The following is a 24,756-nucleotide window of genomic DNA, read 5'->3' on the forward strand; positions in this document are numbered from 1 at the left end:
AGTGCTGTTATACCAGATTGATTTTATTGTGTATTGTATTGCTACATATGCGGATCGATTGATGGGGGGGGGAGGAGGAGAATCCGAAACTAACTTGGCAACAGAAATAAACCTAAGTCTAGGAAGCCACGGATCGTTAGAGTTGAGTACATAGTAAAGGATGGGAACAGTAAAAGTCAAGGACAATCTATATTTTCGATGTGCTGTTAGGTGCTTTCGAGACTAAGGAAGATATTTTGAAGAGTCTATTATACAAAAAAATTTAAAAAATAATAATATTTAAATTTATGAATGCGAACATTTTAGCAGGTGCTTTAATATTTATTCTTGGCTGTAGAAAACTCCATAGCTATTACCAAAAAAAAAAAAAAAATCAACCATTTATTCCTCTAACACTTCCGTATTGAGCCCATATTCATACGACGAATTAACTCAAAAAAAAAAAAAAAAAGGGATTGCTATAAACTACCGAAATTATTCACACCGCACAGGTCTCATTCCGTGTATATTGTTAAAAATTCAGAATTAGACGCAGTAGTTTCAGTTGGATGCCATTCTAACAGCAAGCGATTTTAGTTACTATTTTATATCATTAGTAGATACAAAGGATTTCCTCTCTCTCTCTCTCTCTCTCTCTCTCTCTCGTGTGTGTGTGCGCACGCGGGCGTGTTTTCCTGGGTGCTAATGCGGAAACGTATGTTTGATATGTTGCCAGTGTGACAAACTCAGAATAGCTTCAATCAATTTAATCAACAGGTTATGGGTTCAAATGGATATCTGTGTATATGTCTTTAGGTCGTAGATAAGTTTCATCCTTCAATGCAAGACCATCACCTTGTTAACTGAAAGCTTAAGGTGACTTGAAAAAAGTTCCATGTTTCGTCTCTAGAGCAGGGTTTGCAAATTATCCAACTCTTAACTCATTTACAGTAGTAATGTACTACAAGTTTAAACTTGTTTTGTGGGTAGGATAATAATAATAATAATAATACTGTGCAGACTTTATTTGTAATAAGAAATGTTAGAAGTTTTTTCCAAATATTCACATATGGATTACTTATTCTGCAATATTCATATTGTACATGCATATAACTTATATACAGTTATATATAATATATAAAATAAAGATTGATTGACTAGAAAACAAAAGGTGTTTTGGGATAACGGCTATCATTTGGCTTCCATCACTTCTTTGCCCTTCCCCAGCAAGCAATGACAATTTTAACATGGAACCACTAAACCCGGATTTAAATGCAGCTTCAAACAACTGAAAGCAATAACGAACAGCAAACCATGCACGAAATGACTACAAGAAACAAGAACCGGGCGATGGGGGGGGGGGGATTAGAAACATAACTGACCGATCGATGAACTGCAATCTTGCCGAAGACCATGACTACAAATCGGGTATAAAAGAGAAGTAGTGAACCATACTCGCTATTGTCTTTAACTTTCCTTTTCAGTTATATAAATAATTAAAACGTTATTAAAAATATAACTAATGATAACATCGTGAAAGTCAAATTAATTGGGTAATTACTTAAAAGGTTGTTAAATATTAATCATACTAGCTACTCATATGAATGTAATTCAAATATATATAAGTAGCCGATCTATTCCTCATTTATAACTCGTTTATTTTAAAGAATGTCCCGCCACGGTAAAGTGTCCGGTTCAGGAACACCAGCGCCCTCTGCTGGAACATCGCATACATCATCTACTTCCTCTTCTGCAGTTCCTGTTCCTGTGGCTCAGCAAGCTCAGCAGTATCTGGAGCAGAATATAAAAGCTTGGATGCAGCCTCAAACTCGAAATCAGGTAAGTGATACAGTTTTGAATAAGATTCGAATTCTGTGATTTTTTTATTTTTATTTATTTATTAATGTGAGTTACTTGACATTAAAGAATGAATATGGCCTAGTTTCCATTGCGATGTACTTTTCTTTCATATGACCATTACACGCATGCGTAATATATTAGGATATTTGCGCATGCTCAATTCGTAAAATTAGGCCTAATAGCTGTTCGCTTCCTTACTGATGTAACTGTACTTCCAAATAGCTACTGCCGAATCTTTCACGAGATCATTTGAGGCAAAAGACATTTCTAATATATAAAATATTCCCGTGTAGAAGAACGCATCGTAACTACGGTTGATTTACGTCAAGTCATAAAATGCGACACGTCTGCACATTGATCGAAAATTCATTTTTCTACGGTTCATTTAACATTTAAAAAACTTTTACAACCACGATTGTTTCTTTTTCTTTTTTTTTTTTTTTGTTTAATTTCTTTGGAAATTATTTATTTAAATATCATTTTATATTCAGTATTTTTTCCCCTATTGCTAAATGTAAATTCAACTTTAAACAGAAGATGGATTTGAATTCAAATGCATGCACATAAAGGTGTCCAAAAAAGTAAGCGAAGGGAACGTCGATGTGAATAAAAGTAGTTGCCAGATGTAGTTAAGTTTGTTCTTAATTCTTTTGTATATATAAAAAAGAAGTAATTTCTGCTGACTTGGAATAAATTTGTAAAGTCGTGTTCCTTCACTCGAAAAGAAAAAAAAAAAAATGCAGTTCCAGAAAAAGTCCGTTCTCCTACCATCTGCATCTTTAATTGCTTTTCCTTTGACTCCCGCATCCCTATTTGATCATATTTTTAAATTTTATAATTCTTGAAAGAAAGATATTCTAAAAGGTCTGAACGATTTTTTTTTTGTTTTTTTTTTTTTTTCCGTACAAGCTACGCCGAAACAACAAGGGAATGCGAACACACATAAAATGCGTCATACAAGAGACCGATCTTTCTCTTTCCCCTCCCCCAAACCCTACCCTTATTTGTTCTTCTCCATCTCCCTTAGTCATTTGAGAATGGCACGAGGTCCATACAGAGAAGACAGTCATCAATAAGTCCGCTATCCTCTTCCACCCCTAAAGGATGAAACTAAAATTTGATCTCGCCAAGTGGATGATAGTTGCAACATCACCAAAGTAAGCCTATTAGGTATAATGTTTTTCTATCGTTCGTTCCATTTCTTTTTTTACACCGATCCTTACATTGGTCACGTGTGTCGGGAACATAAGCCCCTTGAAATTGCAGTTATTTATATGTTTGCTCCCCCTACCAGAAATTACCGGTGAAATGACCTCTATACTGATGGCAGTTGTTTGCTTCTTAATGTACTGTAGAAACTCACTTAGAAAAGTTGATGAACGATAAAAACATCTCTTGAACAATGTCTCGACACACAAAGAACTTATAGTTCTTCGTTACACACTACACTAAATACATTTGTCCCTGCCAACTGAAAATTTCTTCCGACAACTTCTTTTTTTATCTTGATGGTTAAGTATTAGAAGCAAAGGACAGTTTTTTTATATACAAACATAGCAACGAAGTTTAAGTACACATACTTGCATCCATTGAAGATTTATTAAAATGGAGATGTCAAATAAATGAAAAATTATGAATTAATTTATTTATCATATAATAAAATAGTTTTATTTGTTGATTTGTTGACAAATAAGACGAATCGGATCAGTTCTTCACTAATCCACGTTCGTTCTATAATCCGCATCACCATCATCCATAATCGTTCGCTTATCCGCATCTTCACTTATCCACAATCATGTTATATACGTGTGTACGTAATATGTCAAAATGTAACAGATACAATTACCGTCTGATAACCAACTTTTATAAAAACTGAATAATGCAATTTTAGCAACAATATAAAACATTCATATGTACATATTAAACTGTCGTTTGTTTTACTGCTACACGAATGTGACGTAATGTTTCCTTGAAATCATAGGCTTTACTTGCGTACACTGAGTGGCAGAAGTTAGTGTCAATAGACTAAAATAGATATGGCATTGTATGATGATAACAGATCCTGATTGCGTACACCAGGAAGCAGATATTTGGTTGGTTAAATATTCACTGATTGGTGTTACGAAACTGAAGATATTTCAGCAATTGTGCTTGCTAATAATACTAGTTATATATTTCGAGTTTAAAAGCTACAGTAATTAATAATTATTTCATATTGTTAGCTTATTGCTTTGCCCATATGCATCATCCACACGATTCACTTATCCTCCTCATCTCCATCATTGACAGTTCTTCACTAATCCACGTTCGTTCTATAATCCGCATCACCATCATCCATAATCGTTCGCTTATCCGCATCTTCACTTATCCGCAATCATTTCATTTATCTACATATCTCCATAAAACTATCATCCATCACTACTCCAGTTAAATATTCAAGACAGATCAGCAACAGTACTTGCAGAGAAAGGGGAAGGAATTAATAGCTCAATGTAATACAATTAGCTTCGATTAAAACAGACGCCAGTTGATTTTTCGAACCGACAGCCAACTCGGCGATAATCTCATGGTGGCACATGACATAAATTAGAGCGAACAACAGCGTACAAGAATCCATTTATTTTGTCAGGCAATTAAGCTAAGTATTCGGTGAAGAAAACCGTGAAGGGGAGAGGGGGGGGGAAGAAAGAAGAAAAAAGAAAAGAAGAGAAGAGGCAAGATTTGAAAGGGCCATCGACTCCCCACGCACGAGTTTCTGAAAATACATTAATCTTGAACAAGGTGAGCACAAGTTATTTGAATTCGACTTCCATAGCGATGCTAGAAATATATCAAAAGTGATGGTAATAGGGCACAAAGGGTGCTTTGGGGGGCGTATATAACAGCTTGTATTAATATATGTCAGCATTACAAAGAGAAAGTGAGTATTTAATAATCCTTGCTATCGACAAAGATTTTTGTTTATGACATGTCTGGAAGAGTATTATTGGTGTTATTAATATTAGCTTTCCATTGCCATCGGGTTCGTTAATGGCAATTTAGTCAATATTTTAAACAACTTCGTCAAATTAAAGTTAGAAATTTTATTGATTGCATTTATTTTTGACATATTTCATTTTTTTTCCCCTTCCTTGCCTCGTAAAGTACCTCTAGGTGGCGCCACGGAGGTAGCAACGTTTTTCCAATTTATATACCAACACGCAGAGGAAAGACATTTATTAATTCGTGATTGTCAGACATTGGTTTCTCCATAAGAATAATGAGCACTCGAATATTTATTGTATTGTTCTCAGTATTCGGTAAAATAAATCATCTCTTTTAGTTAGTAATAATTAAAAATTGTGACAATTATTAACAAAACACACACCACCTTATACGGGGGTGGGCTGAAAAGTTTTCGGCCTAACAATGAAAAAACGAATTCATAATTTCAAAATTACTTTTATTTTTCAACATAATCTCCCTTAAGACTAATACATCTATTCCAGCGATGCTCCAGCGCCATTATCCCGTCCCTGTAGTGGATCTGCAAAATACCCTTCTACAGCTGCCTCTTGATTCGAAGAAAAACGCTGACCAGCGAGGAAGAGTTTTAGTTTGGGGAAAAGATAGAAGTCAGAGGGAACCAAATCTGGGGAATAAGGTGGATGTTCCAACAATTCATAGTGCAGATCCCTTAATTTTCCCATTGCCAAAACACCTTTGTGGGCAGGTACATTGTCCTGATGAACGATGATTTTTTTCTTCTGCAAACCGGGTCTTTTCTCACGAATTTTTTCGTCTAGTCTGGTTACCCTTTTCAAGAATGCCTTTAGCATCCTCAAACACCGATGCCATGACCTTTCCTGCTGATGAAACTGACTTTGTCTTCTTTGGCGCTGAACAACCGGCTTCTATCCACTGTGTTGGCTGCTGTTTGGATTCTGGCGTATAATGGTGAATCCAAGTCTAATAAATCGACGCACAAAATCAGTTTTATTCTTGTTAAAACGCTCCAAGCAATGTTTCAGAGATTTTCATGCGAGTGCGTGTTTGATCTGCTGTGAGCAAGCGCGGGACCCATCTTGCTCAAAGCGTTTTCATTTGCAATTCTTCATGCAAAGTATATCCTACACGTTCTTTTTGAAATGCCTATAGTCTCAAACTACTTGATAGAATGACTTGCAATTTCACATGGAGGCTTATGATAAATGTATCAACTGCGAAAAAAATCGTACCGATAGTGTTGCCATCTATTGTCGAGACCGAGAACTTTTCAGACCACCCTCATATATGCACTATATATGTGCATTTTATTTCTACCCGAAAAGGGGGATGAAAGGGAATTAGTTCTAGGCAAAATAGCCCCCCCTTTTTTAATCAAGCAATACGTCCTCTAACTGTTCAAAAGGAACATCAATAAGTGCGTTCTCTTTTCTTAACCTCATCTATAAGATAGCATAAATAGCAAGTGTGGAGCTGGATTTTATTATGTTTCTGGTATCTTCCCTAGTTGACCAAGTTTTCCATCTCTCTCTCTCTCTCTCACACACACACAGTCTGTATCCGTCAATTTAGTAACTGCTAATAAACTAAAATACCATCTATTTATTGGCATTCCATGGTTTTTCCCCCTAGTGCCTTATTTCTAAGTAGGATATTGCATAAAGGAATCAAAAACATCAAAAAACGAATAAGTTAGTAAACCGTTTGCGATGGTCTAAAATGCCTTCGGGAAGAGCAGTGAGCCAGTTCATATAAAACCGATTTGTGACTCGCGCCTTCTGTGCTACGCATCAACAATCCATAGTAGTTTTTACCGTTTATGTAAGATACATCGTACAAGGTACAGCTTAACCTGGTGCAAGGACCGTGATGTATGTAACGGTGCTCAGTTCCCTAAAGAGATAGTTGGGCGCAGCTACAGAACACTCCAGAAGTTACTTCGCTATAAATATTTGAAGTTGTTCTCACGACAAGTGAGAAGAATATACCTTCATTGCCATTCTGTCAGAATGGACTCTCACCAACTGTGTCTGTTTTCGCAATGACCCTCTGGAGATTACGAAGGTCGAAGGCTTGAAGTTATGGACAAATGAGATAGGAACTTGGATGACCTGTTTGACTTTTCTTTTGTATGAGTACAAGATGGTGGCAATCGGTAGCAATTCATGGAAGCCTACGTTTTAACTGGGAGTAAAAAAATGATGGCTGTCTATGACGCATCCCGAAAAAAAAATAATAAATAATAAAATATATAAAAAGCTGAGTAACCAGATAGAATGGATCGATAATGAAATCGAACGACTGTCACCGCATCCCAAAGCCTAAGTACTACATTTAGGCAGGTGGTAGGCAGCCTTCAGCTGCATGTGTAGAGAAAGGGCGGAGCTCTGCTTTTGGGATAGTAAATCCCATGACCTAATTGAACTAACCTATTCCATTCGATTTGTGCTGGGTGGGTGGGCCAACTCTATCACGTTTTTTTTTTTTTTTTTTCCTTAAACCACTTAACCACAATTCGGGCTATTTAATCAGGAGGCTGCAGTGGAGAGGATGGAGTGAACAACAAACGAATAAGGAGGGAAGAAAGGGGTGCACCAGATGGCTCTGTCGGGTGACCTTTGAAGTAGTGGATTACGGTGGGGAAAGTCCCATTTGCGTGCACAGAAAAATTAGCAGGCCTTGAAAACGTTATCCAAATGGAAAGTGTAATGCTCATCAGAGATGATGACGGCGCCATCAACAGCTGTTTGCACGCATGCGTGTAGTTTTTCCCTGTCTGAAATGCACTTGCAAAAGAATATGTTTTGACAGTAAATGGAAGTGAAATGACGTGAACGATTTATGATTGTTGTATGCATTTTAATGCGTATTAATAAGGAAATAACTCCAAGTTTTAAATGTAGGAAATGACCACCAATAAATGTATTAAGGTTTTATGTATTAAATATATTTAATACATAAAATATATTTAATTTAATAAATGTATTAAATGTAAAAATGCATTATTTGAGAGCAGTGGCAGCTGGTTTTTTTAAAAAAGGATATTACTTTATAATTTAACATTCTCGATGGTAGCAATAGGTTCTCTTGCATCTAAGAGGGAGCCTCTGTACCTCAGTCGGCTTCGAATGGAAAGACCCAGGTTCGAACCCCGCCTGGTAGGCGAATATATATCAAGAAAAACCCTGTGTATTAGGGTTTTTCAAATGAAAGTAAATTAGCTGGAGGTAAAAGGGTTCTCCTCCAGGAAACCAAACAGACAAACTGGCTAAATGAACACACCCATAATTACTCTATGCAAATAGGTTAACTTTCTTATCAGAACATGAATTAGATTTGTAAGAAACCAAGTTACTTGCGTGATAGGTCACTGAGCCTAAATAGGAGGAAGTTTAATACTTCCCATCCACCCACACTGCATGCGTTTTTTTTTTTTTTTTTTTTTTTTTTTTTTTTTTGTCAGGCAAAGTGAAAATCTTGACCAACCCACCTCAACGAAATCTTAGTATTAAAATCCTCATATAATCCTTTCGTTCAAACAATGCATGTGCTGCAGCTGTGGCGTCAATTTTTTAGATTCCTACTTAAACAAATGCATCGGGCGGGGGGGGGGGGGAAACAAACCTTTACGGGAGAAAATAACAAGATTTATGGGTCGACCGCTGTTTCACGCATCTTTTCGAATGGGATTGGATGCCATATGGTAGTCTAATCATTTTATGTCTTCATGACATCACCACCTCATTCATTTAACTCCCTCAGCCACTCACAGTTGTGGATGACAGTCACGATGATGTGACCTAGTGACGGGCTCTACGGAGAGAGGTCTCCCATCACCTGAATCGTTTCCAGCCTCCGGGCACAAGGGCAGACAACCTGGGATGATGAAAGGCAGTGAAAGAGCTGGAGGCCACGAGCCAATGCATAATAGCAGGGCAGCACGTGGTCCACAGCTGTACAGGAAGCGGTTATGCTATGAATCACGCCTGTTGTATTTGGCATCTTTTATTTGCGCGTGCCATCTCCAGGACGGCAATGATGGATGGATACCAAAGAGAAGACCACATCGCCGTTATGGTTTGTTAGACTCTGGTCATAACGTTGTTGTGCGTCCGCAAATACACGGTAATTTCCGCAAAAACATCGTAAGCGATGAGCCGTATATGAATGTTTGTACTTACTCTCCCCCTCCCTGATCTAGCTTTTAATCTGCTCTTTCGTTTGTACTTATTCGGGCATGTACACGTTCTGTTTCTCTCTAGCAACAGTGAAATGCCATAACAGAGCACGCGCCATTTGATACGCGTGCTTATTTCTCATTGCTGTTGTCGTTACGATGCAAATTAAACATAATGAAATGTGACTAGAATTGTAACACAAACTAAAATTGCTACAATAGCGTTTTGAATAAATAATAATAAAAAAAAAATACGTTTCCTTGTCAGCAAATGTTCCAGAGGTGTATTTCTGTTTATATTTAAAATACGAAACGAAATAAAATATTTTTTTTAAAAATTCAATCTATATTAATAAGAAAAAGTTAGGGATTTAAAATAGCAATAACCGGTAATGTTTTCAAAGGATCAAACTGATTTATTTCAGACAAGTGAAATTGAAAAAAGAAAAGAAAAGTTATTACTTATGTTGCTTAAAGAACAGGGGTGGGATGAGGTGAGGGGATAAAATCACTATTTTGATTCCATCCTACCCACCAAACTTCATTATCCCACCTAATGTTCGTGTAGGCCGTCACCAAACTATTTCTAAATCGACCAAGACCATTAGAAATGGACGAGAAGTTGCGCATGCGCGATTCACACCTCGTAATGGTGCAGGAAAGACTACAACAACGTAATCACACATAAGCCTTGAACCTTTGAAAATAATCCTAGATTGCGGCTTACTTATACCATTAATCAAAACCACTATATAATCACTTATGCAAATATGGAAATTACGTAGGAAATACTTTTCTAAGTGACCAATAGTGTGCACTTAGGGAAGAGAAAATTGTTTTAGCGAGAAAAAAAATTAATGTAGCATATTCAGTAATGCATTTTCATTATTAAAAAAAAAAAAAAAAGTGTTCTACCAAACTTCTGTTCCCAGATCACTCAGGCTAATATTCCCTTGAAATTGAAACTACGTGAGTCGATAAATATGAGGAAATGTTTCAAATATGCAATGAGTGAAAAAAAAAAAAAAAAAAAGGTGGAAAACTATTCTTTACGCCAAACTCTGAATAAATAAATAATAAAATCTATTCCATACTCCAAACAATGAAAGAATAAAAATAAATCTACTCCCTACTTAAAAAACAGTGGAAAAAATGCCTATATTTTGAGCCTAACTATGAAAACAACATTTAAAAGTAAACCAATAAAAATTCAAAAGAAAACATAATTGGATAAACAACTTGATGACGTAAGCAATGAATTCCAATTGGCTTTGAGCATTAAAAATATTGAATTTCGTATAGATGTCAATTGCAACTTTCCCATTGTTTAGTTCGTGGCACGAGCGTGGTATTTTAAATGTCAATTTCACGTGACGCGCTTCTGGCTGCAGCTGCATGATTGTGCTATCACAGTGAACTTGTAGGTATATTAGTGCTTCCGTAAAAAAAAAAAAAAAAATCAAATGACGTAAAACTGCAAGTTTATCGATTGTTTGCGATATACAGTAAAAAAAAAGAAGCTTAATAATTAGGGATTTAAAATAAAAAAAAAAAGACAGAAATAGTGGATTTTCTGATTCTTTTTAACAGAACATGATTGCATTATCGGATTTCGTTCGATGTACAAATTGTAGCTTTGGGAGAACACCAATTTGATTATTAGCTCAAGGGATGAGAGTACTTATTTATGGTTAGACGTTGGCCTTTGTTAAGCACTTGCAATTTAGGAAAGCGAATTACTTTATTGTTGAATCGTTGCCGTTATATTCAAGTTTTCGCGAGGTAAATATCCTCTTTTGTTGTCCACAGACGACGTAGGCTATTTAATTAGATATAATAATGAGAAGCGTTGTGCAAACATGGAAAAATAATTCTCTTAAGGAAAACTCATCAGCACAAGTGGAACCCAAGAGAGTGCGGTACAGAAATGGTCTTATTCAGAGGATAATTTCGATATTTTAAATTATTGTACAGCGTGTATTATATAACAGCCATAGATAGAAATGGTGTGTAGCCAAATTGGTTTTGGTACGGTAGTTTCAGCTCTTGTTAATGTACAATCCCATTTGATGCTGTCCGAAACCAGTTTCTCTCTCTAATTATTTGCGTTTAAAGTTAACCGTTGCATATTTATATCGACATAATGAATTCTTTATTTATGTTTTAAAATTGTAATCTATTAAAGCAGTTCTTCAAACGTTCTAAATTTCATTTGTATATCTTCAATGCATTTGGAGATATCGTTTAGAAACCTGCTAAATAGCAAAACTTTTGTGAAGCATCTAAATTTGTGCATCTTATCCACGAAAGGAGGTTAGTACAATATTTTATTAGTAGTACTGCAGGTGTGTTGATGGTTAGCTAATCTTTAAACCATGCTCAACAATCCAAACATGGAACTTAAACTCCAGGCCGACACACTGGTGATGAAGTTGATCATCTAAAGTAGAGCCTTGTTTGTTCTTTGGTTTCTGTTGTTGTTTTTAATGACGTCTAGTTAGTTAGATGTACAGATGACGTCAAAGGCCAAGAACACAGAATCAAACTGTGTTCTTGGGTTGGTTTGAGAGATTAAAGACTGGAGTGCCTGGAAGCGAAAGCCTACCTACGTCGTATAAGACCGACTGTATTGAGTTCGTAAAAATGGGAATGGTTATACTAAGAAATCATATGATGAGATAATCTCAAGTTTGTATGGGTGAAAGAAGCAGAAATGTGATGTATTTACGTTTTTAATCCACTTTTTTTTTTTTTGAGAATTGTTACGTATAATACATCCTTCCCCCTAAAAAATGTCTTAATAAACTAGCACCAAAAATACGACGAAATATTTCTGTGTACTACAAAAGATATATACTACTGAAGTAGAATGAAGAGAATGGATCAACATGATTGTTAAACCCTACTCTCCTCCCCCCCCCTCAAGTTTTATTATTCTTTATTTTTGGAAAACAGACTAGCCGGGGAAACTCTTATAGAAGTGAATGTCTGAATGGTTTTTATTCTTTATACGGGCATTCTTTTGTGTTTTCTTTTTCAGAAGCTTTACCAAATCAGTGGGGAAAAAAAATGTGGGCCATAAAGCGAAGTCAAACTGACATTAGGAGACAAAGAACCTGTTTTTATGTGAACGCAAACTTCCCGCTACTACCATAAAGTGCGAGTAGTGCCATAAAATATTTACAGCCATTCCGCTCTCCCCCCCCCCCCTTTCCCTAGGCACAGAGAAAAGAAGTTTTGGTACAGCGTTTGGAGTAATTAAGGGTCCAAATTACAAGGCGATAGTGTGAAGACGAAGATGGCTCCCAGGGCGCCACAGTAAACATAGTCTACGTGGACAAGCGACTGTCCCAGTGTTGTGTTGGGAGTGTGCTTCGCAGATAAGAAAGAAAACACGCTGGAAACTGAAGAGACGTACAAGATTGGTCTGAGTTTACGTAAAGACTGATGGAAGCAGTTAACCAGCTACTTGACAGCAACTAAAAAAAGAAAATAAAAGGTTAGAAATTCTCACTTTTCTAGAAAGCAATCACATTTATTCTTAACGCTCTGGAGAGAAAATAGAGTGATGAGATAACCTTTTTTTTTTTTTAATCGACGGCATTTGTTGCATTTCTTTTAATATGTTATGGATCTTCAGAATAAGAGAAAATAGATTAAGTACACTTAATAACAAAAATTACTGTTTTAAAAAGTTACACCGGCTGAATTAAAAAAAAAAATAAACGATTCTATACAGTATTATGATAATCCAGTTCTGTTTACGGAGATTCCGTAGCTCAGTCGGTATAGAAAGCCCTTTGGTCTTACGGAAGTAGGCGGGGGGGGGTCTTTCACCCGGAAACTCGGGTTTTTCTTTCCCCAGAACAGACAAACCGGCCCCGTGAACACACATGGATTGCAGTCATGAATGCGTCCCAGCTATATGCCGGTCCTGAGTCCGGAAAAAACTGGGGGATTGGGGAAAGCAATGGTGAACTACCCTGTAAAAATCTCAGGGATAGCAATGCTGCAAAGGAATACTTTGTGGGCAATGCCTACAAAAAAAGTTCACACAAAGTCACCCACAGTCGGAACGACTGTGGGTGACTTTAAGTGTGAACATCCGTAAACTAGCATCGGACAGTAAATATAACGACAAACCTTTGTCTCACAACCCTCTTCGGTAATTAGGTTTTTAGTGCACCCTCTAAAATGCCTTTTTTCCAGTTCCAAGGAATATGTGTGTGTGTGGTGACTTGTATTCAAACTTAGAGTTCATCTTACCATTAAGGTACAAAACTTCGCCAATTTCATACTTGACGACGAAGATATACAACGATCAGTCTACTACGTAAACAAAATCTACTGTTGTCATGGGAAACCACGTCTCTCTTATTTAAGGAGATTTAGTGTAAATATTAGGAGCGACATCGTGACTATGCTATGATTTGTGCGTGTTGTTATCTTAGGAAGAGTCTCAACATTCCACTGGCCTATAATCAGTACCGTCGACAGGGTGTAGCATAGAGGCAGTCTGCCTCACGGCGCGGCTTAATAAGGGCGCTCGTTCAGTCATATTGCGGTAGGCGCCTTCGCTACTGACAATTCCTGTTAGCGTAGCAAATGCGGAAAGAGGTTTTTCCCAAGCTTAAACTGATTAAAAATTATTTGTGAATATTTGACCCAAGAAAGATTGGTTGGTCTAACAACAATATCGATAGAGGCGGACATAGCTTATAATTTAAATTTAGAAGAGCTTATAAACAGTTTCATTGTGCGATATCCCCGTAGAGCAAACATTTAATTAATATTATTATGTCGTCATCTTGCATTAATGTTTCTCTTGTAATAAAAACAAAATGGCAATTGGCGATTTTCTTATATTTTTGTCTTATAATCCATTAGGAGCGATATTTAATTGTTTGCCTCAGGGCGCGATCTAATCTGGCGAAGACCCTGCCTATAATATATATGGTTTGGGTCCAGTTCATTTTACAAAATCAAAAAGAGATTATTTACAGCAATATCTTAGAGCCGATTAAAAAAAAAAAAGTAGCAACTACTTGAATACCCAAAATGAATTCAAGATTAATCCCACGGTAGGATTAATTCAAATCGCTTGCTGACTTATGAAATCATTAGACTTTCACCATTCTGCTATCGGACTTAAGCGGAGCCCCCCAGTTACGACCAAATTACTTAAAACCTCAGTTTCGATTCGCATTTTAATAGTCCACACTTTTAATACATGTGAAATGTTAATGGAGAAGTTGGCCTAGTTTTTTAAAAGAGTAGATTTCAGTTGCCAAGAGGGGGGGAAATCAGACAGCTCTAAGATAGGCAATTCAGCAGTTTATGAAAAATATTGGCCTCAAAAAAGTTTCTCTTTAGTGATGGAATACGAATCGAAGTCTCATTTTTACGATTCATTTATGTGAATTTCAACAAATAACTACATTCAACAGGAACACAACACTGAAATGTCGGATTATATTTGCATATGTCTTCAATATTTTTGTTGTTGTTGTTGTTTATAAAAAAGAATTACGAAGGAGATAAAGCTTTCATCTTCAAAGTTCATTTAAACTTGAGAACATTTCGAAATTTCAAGCAGTCGTTTGATTTAATAATACCCTTTTGTGATTTTTTATTTACTGTATTACTTTCTTTAAGATACAAATTTATTTGTCTCTAAATTTCTTATAAATAATAATTAAAAAAATTATATTTTTATAGTTACACTCTTTTTATTTAAAAAGTTCTAATAATATTCTTTTAAACAGAAGAAAAAGTTTTGATTTTTATTTTTTGCTATGTAGCCTGCTTTAAATCTCTTTACACATGTAAAAAATGTGTTTTCTTGTGAATGGCTCATAGTGCGTAACTTTTTTTTAAAAAAACATGTCGGAGTTAAAAAAAAAAGCCATATTAAACCTTCTCATCGGAGCCACGATATTCAGCACCTTACGAATAAATACAATACAAATAAAATATCAGAGAATATCAAATATAAAAATCTCCACTTTTGGATCCCCTCCGGCTCAAAATTTTCTTGCTGAATTTTGTCCTATTTATATTTAACTGAAGTTGCTTTCTATACAATCTACATTCTCTAACAAGGAGCTCATCTTCCCTTTGGGAATTCAACGTTCACGGCTTCAACTGTTTGATGCTATCAAAAAGAGGATTGGGCCAACTAGTTTGGGGCCGGGTGCCAGAAAGAGGATAACATTTCCTCCTTCAAGCCAAGAGACTGTGGTTTCAAATTCCCCTATGACATAGATGCTTGTGAATGAATCATTGGGGGGGGGGGGTCGATGATTTTCATCACCTATGCAAGACCCCTGTTCTACCTATTGGAGGCTGAGCTGAAGTGGCTTAAGTTCCGTATTTGGTCTCTAGAATAGGATTTCTAGGTTATTTAACTCAATTAATTGTTCCGTGTATGCAATAGATTTCCAAGCTTTAACTGGAAATTCACACTGCTTATTTGATTAATTAGTGGGTAACATTTCAAGAGCTTGTTAGAAGTTTCAAAATTTAAATTAAAAAAAAAAAGAAAACTTTTTTATTATTTTTTATTTTTTACTATGGCTCACTGCTACAAGATCCACTTGAATCCGCAAGCTCGCGCCTTAGTCTCCGCGAAACTCTGTTTCATTTGCGTCTGGAGGCCAACTTCCAAACCATAAAAAAACCCTTATAAATCATTTAACATATTATTCGCTTCATTCCCTCCCTCCCAGCACTACTAAAGGGATGTTTTTCGTTCCAAATAGTTGCGGAACAAGAGCGACGCACACGGTTTGGTGTAAATAAAACAGCCGGAAAACGTTGCAAGACACTTTTGTGAAAGAAACCGGCTTGTACAAAAGAAGGGATTCCCAGAAGATGGCTTCATCTTATTTTTATTGTGGTTTCTAGAAGACCAATAGGAAGGTAATCTACATAGGTTTTACATCTTTAATGGGATTTCCCCAACGCTTCACTTTGCGAGGAACTTCGTTGTACGCTTCAGCGCTCGAGGTCAACGGCCTGAGATATCTGAGAATCAAGTAAGACAAATTTACGGTTGGAACGTTCAAAAGACGAGCACAACAGGAGAAGTTACTTAGAACTCATTCCGTCTCTCACCTTTTGAATTTTAAGCTGGGAGAGAAAATGGATTGAAAAATTATGCGATTATTGTTGAAAACTAATTACACTTCGCTCTGTGAACTCTTTCCCTTTACTCATGGATGTGTTAAAAATGTCTCAAAAGTTATGCAACAAATGGTGAATTACAAGCATCAAAAAAGTGCTGTCATTCTGATATCTTCGTCTAATAACATAAAATAAAATTAAATGTATTATTTATTTCTTATTTAATATCAAGATGCTTTGCACCGCTTAATCAATATATATATATATATATATATATATATATACCTAAACCTCTTTTTATGCGAATTTTTTTTACGCGAATTGGGATATCAAAAATAATTTTTTTACGCGATTTTTATGCACTTTTACGCGACTAACCTAAAGTCTAAGTTAGGAAAAAATCCGTAATTCAAGAAAATTCTGAGAATTTTGTAGAATTGCATTCTCGTTTCAATTAAGAAAATTCTAAATTCTAGAAAATTCTGAGAATTTTGTAGAATTGCATTCTCGTTTCAATTAAGAAAATTCTAGAAAATTCTGAGAATTTTGTAGAATTGCATTCTCGTTTCAATTAAGAAAATTCTAAATTCTAGAAAATTCTGAGAATTTTGTAGAATTGCATTCTCGTTTCAATTAAGAAAATTCTAAATTCTAGAAAATTCTGAGAATTTTGTAGAATTGCATTCTCGTTTCAATTAAGAAAATTCTAAATTCTAGAAAATTCTGAGAATTTTGTAGAATTGCATTCTCGTTTCAATTAAGAAAATTCTAAATTCTTACGAATTTCATTTATTGGGAATTCCCCGAATTACTTACATAACTGACTGCGCATAAAAAAAGCAGTTCTTAGCAGTTTGAATTTGGTGTTTGAGTAGACAACATGGTTACCGCATTTTTTGCATTTGCATTTTTTAAGTGAAATCAAAATAAAAATTGCGTTATAAAATTAATAATTTTGCCAAGAAATAATAAATGATAAGCTATATGTAATTTTCGAACTTTAATTTCATTAACCGAAGATTTTAATCCAGCCCTCACACGATGTTGCCGATAACCAAAAAAAAAAAAAAAAAAAAAAGAAAAAAAGAAAGCCGTTTCTTTGGATATAAAAATTCAAAGTTTAGATCGTCTTCAAACTGGGGGAGGTGGGACGGCTGTGGGTAAGCATTTTGAAGTCTGTGAATCAACTGTCAGATCTATAAAGAAAAATGAAGAGGCTATTAGAAAAGCGGTATGTTCTGGTACAAAATCGAGTGCGAAATTATCATCATATACAAGAGATGTTGTTCTAGAAAAGGCCGAAAAAGATTTTGTGATGTGGATAGAAGATAATGTACAAAAAAGAATGCCAGTTGACGGAAATTCCATCAAGCAATCAGCATTGAGATTTTATGAACAGATTAAAAAAACTGCAGCCAGATACTTCATCTCAATCGAGGAAAAAATATGAATTTCATGCAAGCAATGGTTGGTAGGCTAAGTTTATTAAAAGACATGCTCTTCGTAATATAAAAATTAAAGGTGAAACGGCTTCTGCTGATGAAACAGCTGCTAAAGCATTTCCACAAAAACTTGTAAAAATAATTGAAGATGGAGGTTGCACTCGTGAACAAGTTTGGAATATGGATGAAACCGGCCTTTTCTGGAAAAGAATGCCAAACAGAACTTACGTATCAAAAATGCAAAAAACGGTTGGTGGGTTGAAAGCAGCAAAGAATCGCATAACACTCCTATTTTGTTCGAACGCTTTAGGAGATCGGATGTTAAAACCACTGCTCATAAATCGATCATTAAGACCACGCCCAATGAAAGGCGTAGATTTTCAAAAATTGTCAGTTCATTGGATGGCCAACAAAAAAGCTTGGGTGACCATTGATATTTTCAATGAATGGTTCCACAAACATTTTATGCCAGAAGTTAGACGCTATTTGAATGACAAGGGTCTCGAATTTAAATTGCTTCTGATTCTTGATAATGCACCCCGTCATCCTGCCATAGAACACCCAAATGTGCAATTTTTTTTTTTCTGCCGCCCAATACCACATCATTGCTACAACCTTTAGATCAGAGTATAATTGCGACTTTTAAAACATAATGTCAGACGAACATTTCAATACGTTTTGAACAAGTTAAATGATGATGAAACACTGTCAGTTATGGATGTGTGGGAAAAAAAAATTTCAATTATGGATTGTATTGATCAGGTTCGATTATCGTTATCTGAATTGAGACCAGAAACTATGAATGCATGCTGGAAAGCTATTTGGTCCACATGTGTTAAAGAGAATGTTCCTGTTCCCCTCAATCATACTGCAGAATTCCCCAATATAATAAGTTTGGCATGTGAAATTGGCGGAGAAGGATTCGATGATCTTACTTCGGCAGATATCGAAGAATTGTTAATTGATAAACCTCTTAGCGAAGACGAAATAGTGGAGATTGTTTCTAAGACTCCTGAAAGAGAAGAAGTTAATAATAATGATCAAGATAATCCTACTTTTATGCTGATATAATTAAAAAGGTCTTAAAGTGGCCAGTAATTTAGGCAATTATTTTGCCCGCCATGATTCAAATGCAGAACGTGCTGGGAAGTTTTCAGGTCTTCATAGAGAGAATTATATCGCGACTTATATAAAGCATCAACACAGCGATTAATAATTGAGTTTCATGCCTAAAACTATTGAAGCAACTAGTGGTACTTTTGTTCAAGACATGACAAGAATAATTCCACAAGTTGAGGCAGAAGTCGATGACGATAATACCATTACTATTACAGTCTCACGAAAACTTTCGCGTTTATTGTCAGAAACTGATATCGAATAACATAATTTTTTTATATAGAATCCTTAGCAAGCAACTGAAATGAATGTTTTTTTTTTTAAGTTATTAAAATTCATTATATGTATGTGTGCTCTCCGTGAAATGTAAATAAAAATCTTATGATCCTAACGAATTTAATGTTTGTTTTTTTTCATCATTTTTCATTTCATATATATATATATATAAGCAAAATAATGTAAAATAAGCAAAAAAATATAAGCTTATATATATATATATATATACATATATATATATACACACACACGCCTGCAAAAATTTCATACGAAAAATATTATGAATAGAATTTCAGATAATTTTATTTTTATAACAAAAAAAAAAAATATATATATATATATATATATATAATTTTACTAGATTTTCTTATTATAATAAAATTACTTTTACAAACAACAACTTACAACATTACTGAACTAAGGGGTGAAGCAAATGCTTTTCATATTCCCCGCTATCTGGAGAGAAACTGTGAGTGGAGAAAACTTTATGAGCTAATTGCTCACCCTGAGTGGGCTTGGAGATTGGTTCTTAGTATTGTAGTTTAGGATGGCTTTTGGTTTTTTATGTTTGAAATAATCCGTTGTGCCATCTGCAGCCAGTTGAATCAGTTTGTTCGGGTGCACAGATGCTTTTGAGAAGAATTTGTTGCTATAGTCTGCATGAGAGTGTAGATATTGGGGACATTTGTGTCCCGATGAAGTTGCACAGTTCGTACGAACCATGGGGCTTTCGGGGTCATTCTGAGACATTTATTTTGCACACGTTGTAACTTAAGAATATTAGTATTAGCGGTATGACTCCAGGCCGGAGAAGCGTAGGTGAGTATTAGACGAACCATCAATTTATATATGAGTAGTTTGATTCTGGTGCTCAGCTTGCAGTTCCTGTTAATTAATGGATAGAGCTGGGCTATGGTTTTTGATGTTTTTACCAAGAGAGTCTTGATATGGGAGCTAAAAGTCAATTTTCTGTTTAATAGTACACCAAGATATTTGATCTCAGTTAGCCATGGAATTTTTGTGTTAAATAGGAGGATGTCTCCTTTAGGAAGCATTAACCTTCTGGAGAATAGCACGGCTACGTTCTTCTGAAGATTCACTTGGAATCGCCATTTGGCAAAATACTGTTCGATTAGCAATAAATTTTCCTGTAGTTTCTTGATGGCTAGGTGCGGCTTTAAATATCTGTCTAATATCGCTGTATCATCAGCGTATAGGGCTTTGATTGATGACAGTGGGTTGTGCGGGATATCATATATATGGATATGGAAAACAGTATCGGTGCCAGTAAGGATCCTTGTGGAGAAATTGTTTTTAAGTCCTTAAAAGGACTGGCTTAAAGGGGCGAAGCAAGAATGCTTTTCGTATTCCCCGTTATCTGTAGAGGACAGTGTAAGGATAAGGTGTTATTGAGCTATTAAAGCTCTGATCATGGCAGGAGGGTAACAGCAATAGCCGAGCCTAACTTCATTAGCTACAGCATTGCCATCCATTACGCTCCCAGGGTATTAATCACCGCATCTCACGGTCGATCAACCTCGCACAAATTGTTTTTAGTTCTTAAAAGAACTGGGCGATGGACTGAGTCCTTGACTCTTTATCCCGTCATCTGAATGAAGAAAATCTGTGTGGATGGGATGTTATTCAGCTAAAAGCTCTAGTTATGGCTGGGTAACGGCAATAACCGAGCCTCAGTTTAAACTTCATTGGCTACAGCATTGCCATTTGTTACCCTGGAAATGCTAAAAAGGACTCTTCGACTCTATCTCTCCTCTTATCAAATGGTTTTTATAGTCCTTATAAGGACTGGCTTAAAGGGGCGATGCAAGAATGCTTTTCATCTTCCCCGTTATCTGTAGAGGACAGTGTAGGGATAAGGTGTTATTGAGCTATTAAAGCTCTGATCATGGCAGGAGGGTAACAGTAATAGCCGAGCATCAGTTAGAACTTCATTGGCTACAGCATTGCCATCCATTACCCTCCAAGGGTATTATTAATCACCGCATCTCTTGGTCGATTAATTCTCCTGCTTCAAATTGTTTTTAAATTATTTGAAATTATATTCATAATATTTTCGTATGAAATTTTGACAAGTGTATGAAACACTTTAGTATATTTTCAAAAAATTTAGAAAAAATTAAAATATTTCATAAAAGGTTTAAGTTTAATATAATTAAAATTATTTCTAAAACAAATAAAACTAATTATTTGAATTTGAAAAGCTCTGATCATGGCAGGAGGGTAACATCAATAGCCGAGCCTCAGAACTTCATTGGCTACAGCATTGCCATCCATTACCCTCCAAGGGTATTATTAATTAATCACCGACTATGTAAGTAAAGGTGAAATCTCAAAAAATCGGACGATCTCTAGGCCACTCCATAGTGGGCGAAAGACCGTCGATATCTCAGCGTTGGTTCCACTCCGTGACGGGCTCCCCCACCCCCGAGCAGAACCGCTCAAATTCCGAACAAAATAATTCACTGCCAAAGCCCCTCAGCGGGCCGTGCCGGAGAACACTTTCCCCGGAGACTCAAAATGCTCCCTTAAGGCAAAAATCTTAAGAGAGCGAACTCAAAAACTCTCGAAACTCATCGCCCGAGGGGGGTAACAGCAACAGCCGAACTTCAGTTAAACTTCATTGGTTCAGCATCGCCATCCATTACCTCCAAGGGCATTAATGAATCAATCACCGCATCTCACGGTCGATTAATTCTGCTTCAAATTGTTTTTAAATTATTTGAAATTATATTCATAATATTTTCATATGAAATTTTGACAAGTGTATGAAACATTTTAGTATATTTTCAAAAAATTTAGAAAAAATTAAAATATTTCATTAAAGGTTTAAGTTTAATATAATTAAAATTATTATTTCTAAAACAAATAAAACTAATTATTTGAATAAACTAAGAAAAGGAAGCATTCATGGCTCCACTTTAATTTCAAATAGTTCCTATTCCAAATTGATTTACATATTAGGTCCAAAGGTTACAAGTAACTTGGTTTATTATTATTATTATTATTATTATTCCTGACGCCTCCAAGGAGTCCGAAGACTCATCGCGGGAGGACACCTACAACTGTCTCAACCACTACCCCGAACCTCTACTAACGAATCATCTCCATAATTTTATAAATGTACTTTTGGTAATGATAGAAAATCCTATTTCCATCATGTGATTTATATTTGTCAAAGTACTGTTTTTCTATTTTAGATTTAAAAAAAAAACTTTCCTGGAAGAAAAATCTCTTTTAGCAAAGAATATTGCTGCGGCTGAACTACGTTCTATAGTTTCATCACCCTATTGTACCTTAGAATACTGTAATCTAATAAATATGAAAAGGCTACAAATTCATTCTGATGATACCACTCTATTTTTCTGAACAATAAATATTGTAATTTCGTTATTTTTTTATTTCACAACGATCTATATTGGATTCATTTCTGGAAGTGTTGTTGGATTAATTTAGGTAAACGCAAATGGGTTTTAAGCGGTCAGAAGGATTAAATATATTCTACATGTTTTGTTCTAAAGTTTTACTTAATATCTTAATAATATAATATAATTTATTTATTTGTATTTATTTTATACTTTTATATTTCTTGTTTTAGAGAGTTGTGACATTTTTATATAACTAGAAGACACCATTTTAAAAGAAGAATAATAAAAAATGAAATAGTTTAATCAAATGTGTTACATAATTATAGGATCTTTTCGAGATTCATATGTTCTTCTAATGATGTTCAACTTTTTTTACTATGCGAGCTACTTTTCTATAAAAAAGTTATTCGGCGATCTATTCTCTTATATAGATATCACGTTCCTCCAACCTGATATAGATATCACGTTCCTCCAACCTGATATCTGATTACGCACAAATAAACAACTAAAAAAAAAATACACAACTAAAAACTTTATTTGTATGTTTAAAAATTTATTTATCACTTTTAATTATTTTAATACTATATATATATATATATATTGGAATAAAATATTTATTTCTCTATTTTGGAAAACCAAAGTTAGAAAAAACAACAGATTGATCACAAGTTACAGGAAATGCTGGTCGATTAAAAACAAAAAAAAAAAGTTTATGTGAAATTTGGCATTGTTTGGACCTCGCAATATTTTCATAGTCAAGTTGATATGAAAAAGTGGCCAATCGCAAGACAGTCATCCAAATGATCATTTGTAATTTGGTTTCTTAATTGATTTTTTATGACGGTCATATTTGAAAAAGTGGATTCTGACAAGTATGTCGATCCGATACACGACAGAAATTTTCGCGCAATATCAGTTAATATTGGGAATTTTTCCTGTGCATACTTTCAAATGACTTCATTGTTTATTGATTTTAAATGTAAACTATTCTGAATGTTTATTATCTCAAGTTCTACTTCAGCTTGGTTTGTATTAAACAGCCCACTAATTTTTATTTGAAATTTCTGTGATGTTCAAGTTTTCTTGAAATGGATTATTGATAAAAGATACAATCATTTTAGTTTTATTCAAATCTTTAAATCTTGAATTTATTTCTTCCTCAACTAATTCTATTTCACGAATAAATTCTTTTAAATCATAGGGAAGCATTTCTTGATTTTATTCAAAAACTTTTAATAAATATGGGAGATGTCTAAATTCGCGGTCATTTATATTTTTCTTTAATAAAAGTAAGTATTGTTGGAAAGTTTTTATTGAACTTAACATGTCAATTATATTTTTATCTCTACCTTGTAACTCTAAATTTAAATTGCTTAATTTCGTACAGAAATGTACTAAAATTATAGGGGAACAACCATCTTTTATCACTCAATAAATATCTCCTTTTTCATCAAGAAAAATTTTGATATCGTTAATTAATACAAGAAATCTTTCTAAAAATTGACTTCTGCTGAGCCAGCGAACATCATTGTACAACAGAAGTTCCCTATCATCATGAGGCTTTTCTTCGAACAGAATTTACAATTTTAAATGTAATATCCAAAACATCTTTTGTGTTTAATCTTTTACTACACAGTACTTGTTGGTGAATAATACAGTGATACGTTAAAAAATCTGGATATTTATTCGTTTTTACATAATGAAATGAAGCCTGATTTATTACCCATCATTGCAGGAGCACCATCAGTAGTAATAGATACAAGTTTAAAAAGCGGAAGTTTGTCTTGTTTTACAAATTCATCAAATGCCTTCTCCCCTAATCCTTCCCAATAATGGTATAATGTTCAAAAGTTCTTTACTTGAATAATCTTGAAATACCATGCGAATAAATACCATTAACTGAGCAATATCAGTGAAGTCGTTTGATTCATCAAATTGTAATGAAAACGCAACACACTGGTGAATGTCTGATATTAACCTGGCCTGGAAACTTTTCTCCGGCAATTGGAATTCTTCCTTTCGGCAATTTGAAACCTTGTTTGCAGCCTAGAAGTAGTCTCTCTCTCTCTCTCTCTCTCTAGCGACGTCTCGAACCGAGAAGCTCCTTTCTGGAAGCATGAAACTCCTCTCTCAAGCAGCGTGAATCAGGGCAGTCTCTCTGACGGCGACTCTGGACCGAGCGGCCTCCTCTCTGACAGCAAATCTGGAACCGGGACCCCTTCTGCTTGCTTCAGTCCCTTTTTATTAGGCCTTTTCTGAAACCTCGTATGAAGTTTAGCAACTCCCAAAGAATAGATATGAGTCTTTCATCTTAAGTTTCATGTTCGGCACGCCTTTTGTTCTCCTCCACTTTCTTTTGATTGTAAGTTGCCGGCCATCGAAAAGTTGTTTGAACTCTTTCTGACTGATT

The 24,756-nt window shown here is 35.2% G+C and overlaps 1 protein-coding gene across 3 annotated transcripts in view; it reads left to right on the forward strand.

Moving 5' to 3' along the window:
• The window catches only part of LOC150101559 (uncharacterized), a 166,048-nt gene that overhangs the window by 46,948 nt on the left and 94,344 nt on the right, over nt 1-24,756 (forward strand). For all 3 annotated transcript variants that reach the window (XM_090400083.1, XM_090400084.1, XM_090400085.1), the window contains one exon: nt 1,647-1,818. In XM_090400083.1, the coding sequence (XP_090256209.1) occupies nt 1,647-1,818 (172 nt within the window). The remainder of the gene's footprint in view (nt 1-1,646; nt 1,819-24,756) is intronic.

The sequence above is a fragment of the Typopeltis vanoorti genome, chromosome 11 (genome assembly GCF_054136105.1).
Source record: "Typopeltis vanoorti isolate ZY-2024b chromosome 11, IOZ_Tvanoo_1.0, whole genome shotgun sequence".
In the NCBI taxonomy this organism is placed as follows: Eukaryota; Metazoa; Arthropoda; class Arachnida; order Uropygi; family Thelyphonidae; genus Typopeltis; species Typopeltis vanoorti.